Source organism: Anabrus simplex, chromosome 1 (assembly GCF_040414725.1).
Source record: "Anabrus simplex isolate iqAnaSimp1 chromosome 1, ASM4041472v1, whole genome shotgun sequence".
NCBI lineage: Eukaryota > Metazoa > Arthropoda > Insecta > Orthoptera > Tettigoniidae > Anabrus > Anabrus simplex.
The window spans coordinates 314,029,800-314,043,231 of NC_090265.1; the positions used below are offsets into that span (position 1 = coordinate 314,029,800).

The 13,432-nt window shown below is 36.5% G+C and overlaps 1 protein-coding gene across 1 annotated transcript in view; it reads right to left on the reverse strand.

Annotated features, from left to right (window-relative positions):
• Positions 1-7,464: 7,464 nt before the first annotated feature.
• LOC136856735 (beta-1,4-glucuronyltransferase 1) overlaps positions 7,465-13,432 on the reverse strand; it is an 86,992-nt gene continuing 81,024 nt past the window's right edge. Inside the window, exon 4 of the mRNA XM_068231105.1 lies at positions 7,465-7,681. Within this exon, the coding sequence (XP_068087206.1) occupies positions 7,664-7,681 (18 nt within the window). The 3' untranslated portion in view covers positions 7,465-7,663. The remainder of the gene's footprint in view (positions 7,682-13,432) is intronic.

A 13,432-nucleotide genomic window follows, 5' to 3' on the forward strand; every position in this document is an offset into this window, starting at 1 on the left:
ATGTTTTAACAATTAAGCAATAAAATAAGGATGAGATCCTAATTTTATAATAGCTCTTAATGTATTGACTAGGTGGAAATCAAAGTTTTATTGTTTTCTTTTTAAATTTAGATCTCACGCTATGATCACATTCTTTTCCATGTTGTTTCCCCACATAGTTGATTATCTTATCAAATAATTATGAATCAGCGTCAGTGCTACCATTTTCTGGTCTGTACACTCCATAGACATCAAATTGCCTATTATCTTTAGAAATGTGCCTTACACCTAGAATTTCATGTATGTCATCTTTAACTTTTTCATACCTTACAAATTCTTCCTTCACCAGAATGAATACTCGCCCTCCCACAATTCCTGACCTATCTCTATGATACACACCCCAGTTCTGTGAGAAAATTTTGCATCCATTATATAATTTCTCAGCCATGATTCAACTCCTATTACAATATCTGGTAAGTATATATCTATTAAAGTACTTAATGCTATTCCTCTCTTTATAATACTTCTACAGTTAAACACTAACATTTTTATGTCATCTCTACTTGACTTCCAGATCCCTGTATCCTTTATAACCGCTCCCTAGACCACCCCATTTCCTTGAATGTACCTCCCTATAACCCTGCCAAAGAAATTTTGTAATTTATATGTACCACTGTGGTTTAAGGGAAGGCCATCTGAGTGCAGATCCCCATAACCTATCCACCCATTAGGATCTAGAAATCTCACTCCCACTTTCCCACACCCACACTCCATAGTCTCATTTAGATCCCCAGTCACCTTCCAGTCAGTGTCCCTCCTACACAGTATTCCACTGACAACAATCTCTGCTTCCATAAACTTCACCTGTGCTGCATTCACCAGATCCCACACATCCCCAACTATGTTGGTACTTATACCTGCTTGCCTTACGTTGTTGGTACCAACATGAAACACTACCATCTTCTCCTTCCCCTCCTCCTTCTCTTCTACTTTCATCAACATCTGCCTAAACCTAATTTCTAGATAACACACTACCCTGGTTCTCTTTCCTCCGCACACTTTCCCCACATGTCTAACAATGGAATCCCCCATGACCAGAGCCTCAACCCTTACCACCTCATTTGATCCCCTCCCCTCCTGGTCAGCCCTATCTTTCCTGACAGCTGCAGAAGCTACTTCCTCCTCCCTTTTCTCCCTCCCATGACCCTGTTCCACCTGTCTTTTCTTATCCTCTACTCTACATTTCCTTTTCCCTTCCTCCTACTTCCACACTTCTCACCAACAGTTCCCTGTTCCTCATCTTCCCACTGTTTTTCTACCTGCAGTAACTTGTAACGAATTCTCAAAGACACCTGTCCTGAATTCTGATCTTGAATAGAGCCCTTAGCTTACAATCTCCTTCCCTTTAGAACATTAGACCACCTGTCTTCTACAGGTTTAATCTGCCCAATTCCACCTGGCATTGAAATAATATTCAAGATCTCAGCCATAAGCCTCGGCCTCAGCCAATCATTAACTTACTTTGAACTATATTACATAGCAGTGTTCAAGTTAAAATATATAAAAAATCAGATACTTCTCACAATAGTCAAACACAGACTGTTTTTAAAACACTTTTCAAAAGGAAAGTAAAAACTTGTATATGATATCAAGTTTACAGTTATATATTATGAGGAACCATTCTAGAAATTGTGTATCAACATGGCAGATATTTTGAAGAACTAACAATCAGTTTTATATGGACATCCTTGTATTTTCGCTAGGCCAAATTATAGACATTTTTTAATCACCCCCAATAATTTTGGACGTACAAGATAATATTGTGTTTTTTAAGACATATTATTTTCTTCAGAATAATTGGCCTTTGTCACTTAGCCACATTTTAATGTACATATAATGACTTAAGATTTGTTGTTAGTATAGTATGCTAAGCATACATTTTACACTGCGCTAATAATATTATATTTTTTATTTTTCTAATATACCTTGCAATCAATATCTCAAGGCTGATGATGGCACGATGGATGCCGAAACCGGTCCCATAATGTATACCATGATATTTAAAATAAACATGTGATGTTTTAATTGAATTATTATGTTAATGTTGTGCCATTTCACTGTTATAAGAAGTTCCATCCGTAAGAAGAACAAAGATGGAACCCAGGTATCTTAGAATAATTAACGTCAAAAGGTCTGATCATACCGCAAGCGAAGGCGAAAGTATTCACATCAGGCGGGAGAGAAAAAGAATTTAGATCCAGAAGGCAGTGAAAAGGTCCAAATGTGAAGATTGTTACTAACAATTATTTTTAAAAAATTAGAAAACGAGATTGGATTGCTACTTGAAAAATACGAGTCGAAGACGGAAGTAACTACATCAGAATTTTAAGGACGGTACAACAAGAAATCAGCTCAGCGGGAACAAAGAACGGAATTTTAGAAGCTACGTTGCGAATTAAGTGGAAGACTAGTAATTTCATTCCGCGAACTCCAAGATACGTGGAAAGTTGAAAATAAACGGCAACAAGCTTACGTCACCGCAGTCTCTGCTGACGTATTACACGATATTACCAAAGTTAAAGAGTTACAGAAAGGGAATCCTATAATAACCCGGAATAGATTGAAGAAAGAGAATTTGTTCATTTCAAATCATAAAATTACATTACCCCAAGAAGAATATTTGACAAGTAGATCAACTCTTTCAAAAGGAAACAATCTTTGCATTAGACAGTTTCTCACAGCTGTTCACGATGGAAATGCTAATTAATCTTATTTGCTATTCTATTCCAACTAGTCCAGAGATGAGCAAGATGTTCTAAGAAGATGATAAGCCAGACTGCCCAAATGGGTGCCGTCGGATGACGTTGCGTACCGAGAGATGACTAAGCCCAGAGGAGAATTATGCCAATATTTCCCGTTCACCTAGGGAAATAAGGGGCGATGTTTCAATATGTCCTGTCAGCTGGACATATGCCGACGACTGGAGCTGCTGAATTCAGATAAGTCTTACTTTTAAATTAGTGTAATAATGTTTATATTCAAATGTAAGTGTAATATGATTTGTTAATTTGTTCCGTGCGAAATAATTAAGCGACAAGAGTGGTGTGATGAGTTAGAGCAAAGGTGGATAGGTAATCTTCAGATACGTATGACAAATCCTTAGATAGGTAGTCAATCAGTGATGAAAGCCTACGTTCGAGATGTGATCCATGTAGTGTGAAATACTGAGTTCGTTAAGGTGACAGTGAGTTGTATGATATGTCAAAGAGCGATGTAGGTACGCGTGTACATTGGTTTTGACCAATGAATGTCAAGTTAGGAACCAGCAGTAGGATACGCTTGCTAAATAGAAAAATGTGTTTATGATAATTGGAGGTTATGACGGAATGAAGGTCATAGTATCTTGAAATATGTCCATGAACCGTGATTAAAATAATAAGGGCCACGATTGAAGGAAGTGAACCCGCATTTAGTAAAGGAGACGGAATATATGTTTGAAAGTATAATAATGATATTTTAAGAGAAGTTGATATGTGATTGATAATTTAGAATAGTGGTAGTGTAGTAGTGGACTTAATGGTTTTCCATGTTGAGTTTTGCTAATAAGGAAATGAATATGTAGCAGTTTCATGTACTGCTTATCTTACGAGCAAGCATAAAGAAATTCAAATAAGATCGGAGTGACATCTGTTGGTTAGCGTGCACACTTGGTAGTGTCAATGAAATCTCAGTTAGGAGGATGCACTAAACACATGTACTGTCACAAATGTTTTCTAATTCTAATCTATTCTCAGATGAGAGGAAATGTAGTAACTTCTTAGGCAACATCCTATCACTGATGACTGAATGAAAATGTAGGAATTATATTCGACGGTCAAGTCTTCACACCATGCACCACTTTAGATAGTATATTTCAGATGAGACTAGTAGAGTAGTCGTTAGCAGATATAATATCGCACGTATGTTCAACTTAAAATGACGAGAGGATTCGGATCTTAAAATGGTATGTGTATCTTATTGGTACTTATTGAACCTTTTATGAAAATTACATTGATTTAAAAGAGGACTTATCAATCTTCACGCAGAAGAACAACATAAATAAGGAGCATGAATATTCAACATTGTAACCCAATTATGTGTAAAAGTATTAGGGAACTATCCTCCCAGGTTAATATTCCTAGATATCTATTGATATGTTGAGAAAGATAGGAATGATTATATGGCAGTAAATGAATATGAGCTCCGAGGGAGAGCTAATAATTAATTCAAAACCTGATATGCAATAGAGGAGAATTCCAATTCATGAGATATGGTTCTAAATCTCAAATCGCGTCCTGGATACCATGAAAAAGACACCCTCAGTCTATTATAGCTTGTTAGGACTCATATTGTAAATATTTTTCTTTTCTTTTGCTAGGGTGCACCCAGATAAGTTTTTCTTTAGTTACCCAAGTAAGTTTTTAGTTACTTATACGAATTTGAATTACTCACCTATGTTATAAACTATTTCACTAGTTTAAGTATCCAAACATATTTGACTTCGTCGTTTCAATCCATTAATTTTACACTTTATTCCGATTTGATCATTTCTTTAAGGGCCTAAGAGGATGAAATTGATATTTTTTTTTGGACTCATGATTTTTAACTTGATAATTATGAGCTGGATCATAATAATATTCAGCTGAATAATGGCTTATGCGGAATTCAATAATTTGCCGCATGTTATATTCTGTCCCTGATTTGGGCAACCAAGATCTGAGCACTTAGTGCAATAGATTTCAGTAGATTTATTGTAAAGAAGACGAAATCAAGCAACATTTCCTTTAGAATGCATAGTGGGTGCCGGATGTATCAAATACCGGCAGATTATCGATAAACTTTGCTTGCAGACATTTTTACCTGATACCGTCATTTCTTCGATTCTTTCTTTTTACCCAGAAATGTGGAAGTGCTGAATGAAAGAGTGATATGGAGCAGTTAGAAGAAGAAAGGAAATGATTAATTATATAATCGAATGAAGAAATAGGTAGACATATGAGGTTAAGTCCATGTTCACTAGAAATAGGCCAAGTGGTCCGATGATTATGCAGTTTCCTATACCAGATTTTCTTGTGGGAGGATAGCTTAACATTCGACTTCTGGATTGAAACATTTATATAATAAACAAATATGTAAAAAATTTAAACAGTCCTATCAATGTGTTTCGTAGCGTAGAGACGTAGATTTAAGTGGATGAATGCAGTAACAACTTGATAGCATAAGAAGTAGAATAAGCAACGTATGAGAGTCGTTTCTATAGGTGATTTAAGTTTTATTTGGCTCCGTATGGTATGTCTTTCTCTTATTCGGAACTCATAGCCCAGATGATAGAATTATATTAGTCAGAAAGGTCATAATTAAGCTAGCCTGGATATTATGCGTCCTCTCAGGGAGCCGGGAACGGCGCAATGTATTGATAGGTGGAAACCTTTAACTTTATAAGCATTGTGAATATACAACCCATTAAACAATGATAGGTGAGCCAGTTTACAAAACCAGACCCCAGAAACAAATGAACTGTATTAAAAAATCAGGTGTGTCTAATAATATGGCTAAGGACTGTAGACTTCCTTGTGTACTGAGGTTTCTTAAAAGCATGGTGATTGCTCCAGCTTTCAGTTTGAATATTTGAGTAGGCATTCCCTAAAGAGTTTGCTCATTTTAAAACTCTGTTGGATAATACTGTTCAATATTACCTCCACCATCGGAATCAATAGAGTCGGACCTGTGTATGTACTTGCTGCTCTCTCTAAAAGATTTAGAACAGTCCTATTCGAGTTATCAACAACCGGGTGAGTTGGCAGTGCGGTTAGGGGTGCGCATCTACGAGTTTGAATCCGGGAGACAGAGGGTTTGAACCCCACTGCCGGCAGCCCTGAAGATGATTTTTCATGGTTTCCCATTTTTTGCTAGTTGCTTTACGTCGCACCAACACAGAAAGGTCTTATGGCGACGACGGGATAGGAAAGGCCTAGGAGTTGGAAGGAAGCAGCCATGGCCTTAATTAAGGTACAGCCTCAGCATTTGCCTGATGTGAAAATGGGAAACCATGGAAAACCATCTTCAGGGCTGCCAACATTGGGATTCGAACCCATCATCTCCTGAATGCAAGCTCACAGCCGCATTCCCCTAATCGCATGGCCAACTCGCCTGGTAGTTTCCCCATTTTCACACCAGGCAAATGCTGGGGATGTACCTTAATTAAGGCCACGGCTGCTTCCCTTCCACTCCTAAACCTTTCCTAGCCTATCGTCACCAAAAGACCTATCAGTGTCAGTGTGACGTAAAGCAAAATTGTATAAAAGTTTTAAAAAAGTTATCACCATCAGTATTCTTTGGACTAAGAATGGCTTATCAAGCTAATGCATGTGGGTATCAGAAAGTTTCAATTTCTGAACAAATATTTCTTTGGCTATATCTCCTTCAATTAAAATATGGAAAGGTATATGTATCATGTCCTCTGGTATACCATCTGTTATTTCATGCTCACCACTGCCAGGTCAAAACAGTCACTGAAAGATGGATCAATTAAGCAGCCATTTTGCTTCAATATCATGAATTTTTCCCACAATTCATGGAATTCTATGCTTGCTTCTAATGCTATTAAGTACTATACCACAAAATCCAAATTTTTATTTTGATAATGCTGCAGAAAAATAAAAAGCTAAGTAAATGGCAAGTAAATTAAATTAAGAACAAAAGGCAGTTTATGAAAGTATTATGTCAGTAATCACCAATGAAGACCTCAATGCGAGAGGCTTTTTTTCCTCAATGGTGCTGGGGGCAGTGGAAAATCTTACTTATGTAAAACTCCTCTACTATTCATGGAGAATATGATATTGCTTTACCTGTTGCATCCACAGGAATCACTGTTAATCTACTGAAGGTGGAAAAATATACTTTAATCAATTCAAATTGGTGCCACCTTTGAATGAAACTTCAACACCAAACATTACAATCAATTCTTCTGATGCAGAAATAATTAAATCTGCTGAAGCCATAATTTGGGATGAAGCTACAAGACACCCTGTTTTGTTCTGACTGCATTTGATCAACCAGGTGTCAGATTCTCTATCAATTGTTTACCTAGCATTTCCTTAAATATTTTCAAAAACTTGGAAATTTATTGAACATTTCTCTTGATAAATTATTCCAATCCCTCATTCCTCATCGTATAAATTAATATTTGCCCTAATCTGTTCTCTTAAATTCCAACTTTATCTTCATCTTTAACTTGATCTTTCCTATTTTTAGAAAGATCCATTGAAGCTTATTTGTCTACTAATGTCATTCTACATCATTTCTCTCTTGGCACGCTACTGCAAATTAGACCAAAATGTACACTTAATTTACCAAACCAGCCTGCAAAATCAAGAGTCACATAAATGCAATGACTTACTATCAATACCGTCTTTGGATACAAGACAAATTCAATCTGTTCTCAAGTGCAGGAAGGTAATGCAGAGATACATAGCAGATGCCTATGTAAAAACTGAAGCCGACAGACTTAACTACATTAATGATGTAGGGACAATAGTAGACAAGAAAATAAGTAAATCTGTTCTTAGTTTCATTCCATATTCTGATCATACAATGCTGTAACAGCTTAAGACAGAGTGATAAACAAACATAATTCACGTCCATGCTAGAACTGAAGATGAGTCTGAAACAGAAAGAAATTGGTTTTATGTGGAAGTAAAACATCTCCAGTCTTCCACCATTAAGAATGAAATCATGATCATCATGGGAGATTTTAATGCAAAAGTTGTCAAAGGGAGATTTGAGGATGATATTGGAGAGCACGACCTAGGGGACCTAAATTAAAGGGGACATATGCTTGTACAGTAGAACTATTCTGCCAAGAGGAGAATATGATAACAAATAAATGATTTTGGCTTCCTTCCAGTCAGAAATCAAATTTTTGAAGTTCTACTGTAATTGATAAGAGGTACAGGAATGGTATGTATTGGGTGAAAACTTACCCGGAAGCAGATACTGAATCAGATCATAATCCCCCAGAAGCATGTACTAAGTTTCAGCTCAAAAAGATCAGTTGAAAGCTCAAAAGGAGGCCTAATTTGACTGCACATACAGATCCAGAGAAGTGTATAGAGGTAAAGGAAATATTTAACACTTAATTGGATAAGCTTAGAGACAGCAGAAGTGCTGAGCTCTGTGATTCACCAGTCAACAATGATAAAAATGTTGATGAATTCTGGAAAAATGTTAAGGGAGCAATCAATGCTTCTTGCCAGGCTGGGTAGATCATACTGTAGAGTGCTGGCCTTCGGAGCTCACGTTGGCAGGTTCGATCCCAGTTCAGTCTGGTCGTATTTGAATATGCTCATATACGCCAGCCTCATGTCAGTAAATTTCCTAGCACATTAAAGAACACCTGCGGGACAATATTTTGACACCTCAGCAACTCCAAAAACCATACAATTAGTAAATGGGATGTAAAACCAATAATATTATTAAAAAGTCAATGCCTCACAAGCACTGGAACTGATGAGCGATAGCTCAGGAAAGAAGAGTATGATAACATAGGAAATCTTGGATCTAATGAACTTGAGGCAGTCCTTTAAAAATATATGGATGAGAGAGAAGTGCTTAGGAAATGAACAAATGCAGAAACAGCAGAATCTATTCAATCTACATAAAAAAGTAGTAATAGGTAAATTTAAAAATACGCCCATGTACGCCACTCTTAAGCACAGAAAACTGATTTCAGATTAGAAAGAAATAGAGGAAGCAAAAATGAATTACATACAATGCTTATTTGCAAGTGTGTCCAACACCAATAGTGGGAAGACTGGAACACACATCTTGGCCTCTAGCTATCAAATTAATAAAATCAGGAAAAGCACCTGAACCTGATGTAATTTATCTTGAAATCATAGAAGTGATAAATGAAATCAATGTAAGTTTACTAGTGTACTTATTTAACAACATATACCAGTTAGGGGAGCATGTTCCATTTGATTGGCTGAATCTGCTTGCATACCCGTCCCCAAAAGGGAAAATGCCAATACAAGTAGGCCTAATCATTTGCGACTGATCAGCCTAATGAGCCACGTCCTCAAACCATTCCAGAAAATTCTGGAAAATATTGCTTAGTAAAATATTCCAGAAATGTGAGGAAGACTTAAGTGAAGAACAGTTTAGTTTCTGTGCAGGACTGGGAAGATGAGAAGCATTATTCAACTTGCAAAACTGCAGAGATCAAAGAAAATATGTATATACTATCTGTTTCATAGATTATGTCAAAGTTTTTAATTATGCACATTCTAGGAATCAACCAAATAGATAATGAAGATTTATCCTTCATTAGAAACCTGTACCAACAACAAGAGGCTTCAGTGGAGTTTGCAGGCTCTGAGACATGTTGAACACACATTAAACATGATATGAGACAGGGTTGTGTGTTATTCCTCCTCCTTTTTAACCTATATTCTGACAAGATATTCCAGAAGGCATCATAAAATGCAGAAGATGGCATGATGGTTAATAGCAGACTATTAAATAATTTAGGATATGCAGATGTCACTGTCATCCTTGCTGTTAGCTCTGAGGGTCATCAGTAATTAATGGACAGAATATCAACTGAAAGAGACATTCTTCTTCTTACAGTTAGTGCTGAAAAAACTGAAGTTATGGTTATCTGTCGAAACAGAGACACTCAAGTGTCTGAACACTTATGGAGGCTTCCTGAAGATGGGAAGTCGACTCTGTGACCAAAGTCTTTCCTTGGGCACAAGATACAAATTTGTGAAGTGCTATGTATACTTAGTACTCTATATGATGCTGAGAATCAGACTCTGAAGAGTAATAATAATAATAATAATAATAATAATAATAATAATAATAATAATAATAATAATAATAATGTTATTTGTTTTACGTCCCACTAACTAGTCTTTTACAGTTTTCAGAGACGCCGAGGTGCCGGAATTTAGTCCCGCAGGAGTTCTTTTACGTGCCAGTAAATCTACCGACACAAGGCTGACGTATTTAAGCACCTTCAAATACCACCGGACTGAGCCAGGATCGAACCTGCCAAGTTGGGGTCAGAAGGCCAGCGCCTTAACCGTCTGAGCCACTCAGCCCGGCACTCTGAAGAGTAAAACATTCCACAAAGTAGAAACATTTGATATGTGGATCTTCGGAACCATGCTTTGCATTTCAGGCTTGATCACACCACCAATAAAGAAGTCCTAATTCTTATGTAGAAGGATTGAGAACTGTAAGATGGACTATCTTAGATGTATCAAAAAAATTACAAATATACTCTTCTAAAGCTAATTTTAGAAGGCAAAATTGAAGGTCAGCATGGTCGAGGTCAAAGAAAGTATTATTTGTGGATGAGAAACTTAAAAGACGGGTAAGGACTGAATTCCCATGCCCTTCGATTGAGCTGATTTCACCAAGATTGTGACCAATCTTCATTAATGGAGAAAGCACTAAAAGAAGAATGGAATCAATAGTAGAAATCCAGAAGTATAATTTCTTGACATCAAGATAGGAGGAAATTGTGCTAGTAATAAAGAATAATATGAAATTTGGAAAAGTAAATATGCAAAGCTACATAAGTAATCAGTCTAAACTGTTCTGAAGGATGAAGTAAATGGTTTTCTGTAGTTTCCTATTTTTACTTCCAAGCAAACGTCGGAACAATTCCATTTCATAGGCCACAGCCGATTCCTTCCATCTCCTCACCTAATTTCATTCACCATCATTCATTTCAGCTTCATTAGCTCCTCAACTGAGGTTGGTGTCAGGAAGGTCATAAAAACATGCCATATAAATTCAACTAACCTCATTCCTAACCCTGTACCAAGAAACAGGACTAAGGGACAAACAAACAACGCATTTTTAATATCATAGCATTCTTGTCAAATTATGAGAACCCCGTGATTGAGCAGGAATAACACAAGGAAAGAGAGAGCATTCTTGTCAAATTATAGACATAAAACTATGATCATCAGTTATACATTAGGAAGAGATCGTGACTGTTTGGTATGCAGACTGATCCCAGTTATTTTAACAGCGTCACTTAAAAAGACAAAGCTGTATTACCTGAGAAAGGTTTTAAAAACTACCACAGTTGCCATCAATAAACGAGAGATTTCTTGGACCATCACTGAAAATATGCAAAATCATTCAAAGGTTGTATTACGGTGTAGCATTAACTCTACTCAAACTATGGGCATAAATTCAGACAAGTATCTAACCCTAATGAAGGATATTTGATCCACAGTATCTGCTAGGGCAAAATCTTAGGTTCTTACAAGATGCCTATTGCAAACTTGCACTCACTGTCTAAGCATCGCCATGTGCTATGCTTATAATGCCTTGCCATTTGCCTCCACTTACATGCTAAACAGCTCTTAGTTGATGTTTTGCTCACAGGAGCGCTGGTAGGATGTCCCTCTTGCCAGCTTTCTTAGTTCTAATAGGCGAATATTTCCCTTCTTAATACACGTGTTTTGGTGATTAATGAAATGTTTATGATTGCAAGTGAGATTTTAATTGATTAGCTGTGACTGAATAAGAATCACGCTTTAGCAATCTAAGGTATGTGTTTCTGTCACGCGGTTCAATTGTATTAAGAGTGTTTCATTTTACTGACTATTTTAATTATTTTGTACGTTCATAGGCATATTCAGGAAAAGTAATAATGTTTAATTGTTGGAGGTGGTGGTTAGCTACAATGGTATATACTATAGTGTACCATAATGCGGGAGTAAGAACAGGAAAGTAAAGAGAATTTCACTTCAAGAATTCAGAGCTCAGGAAAATGGCTCATTGCTATTTCTAGAGATGTATTTATACTAAATATTCAGGCAAAAACACCTTTCGTACGTGGACAGCATTTTCTTGAATCTGATTTTCGCCGTGGGTTAAAAATAAAGAAATTAAAGGATTTTCCCACTGTGTTTGAAGATTATCCTGCACATAAAACACCTCAAATAATTGCAGAAAGGAGAGAAATTGTGAAAGATTATGTGAACTGTGGAAAGAAGAGGAAGTCAGACAATGAGTACATAGTTCAAGGCAATAATGATGCTACTACTATGCCAGAAACAGGTGATAAAAACCCTTACAACACAAAATGTATCAATCTGACTGATCATAATAACAAGTCCATTGAATTTCAGACGGAAAATAATACTAAGATCAATTTAAGTGCTGCAAAGCATTTGTCGTCTCTAAGAATAAAACTGAGACATGCAAATAAAATGGTTATAAAATTAGAGATAGAGGTAGAATACCACAAGAGGCAGTTGCACTACAACCAGCACTAAGCATGTTTAAAAGATATGCTAAAAATTAACTAATGTAACCCTTCCAAATTTTGGATCAAATCACGAGAACTTTAATTAAAAAATCACCCGCATGACCAAAATTATTTAAAACAATGTGTAATTTGGGAATTTATTTCACCCTAACGGGTACAATTTTGCTAGGTGCAATTTGTTTTTAAAAAAATGACCAGCAAGGAGCACACTGAGCCACTATATAGGGGATACATCATGTGAGACAGGTGTAACAGACCTAGTGAAAGGCAGGCTTCAAGTAGAACGGGAAAGGCTAAATGAAGTCAAAAGAATGTGTTCTCTAATTATTGATGAGGCGTCTATCAAACAGCAGCTACAGTACGATAAGAAACTAGATACATTTTTGGTTGTAAGCACATTTCAGCACATACAATAGCTCTTAGATGTGGAAATAGATCCGATGATGTACCTATTCTTCAAGATGCAACAGAAAATAGGATAGTACTAGCAAACCATTTATTATGCTTCCTGATAAATGGCTAACCAACAAACTACTGAATTCCTGTGGCATACATCTTCTCAAAGAAACTTTCTGGCCTCGAACTTCATGCTGTAATACTGTAATTAAACAAGTGGAGGCTTGCGGTTTTGTAATACTGAAGTTAATTACTGACAATCGCAAAACTAATGCAAACATGATGCGATGATTGTCCGAAGGAAAAGCAATAATGCCACAAATATCTCATCCAGAAGACCAAAGCAGTCCTTTATTTCTAGCTTTCAACCAGTGCCACATATTGAAGAATGTTAGAAACTTTCTTCTAGAAAAGACAATGGCAGACGGACATAAAGAAATAATAGGAAGGCATCTAGAAAACCCGTATGAACTGCAATCAAAGGAAATAATGAAACCTGTCCCTTTCCCAACAAGGAAACATGTTACACCTATGAACTTCGAGAATATGAATGTAAAAAGAGCGAAAATAATATTTCCTACAGAGGTCATCACTGCTCTGGCATATTTGAAGGAAAATTCTTCCCACTTGAAAACACAAGCTTTCAAGAATTGTGGTGCAGCAATTACTTTTTGAAATGTATAAATAAATGGTTCGATGTTCAGGATATCAAAAGAGGAA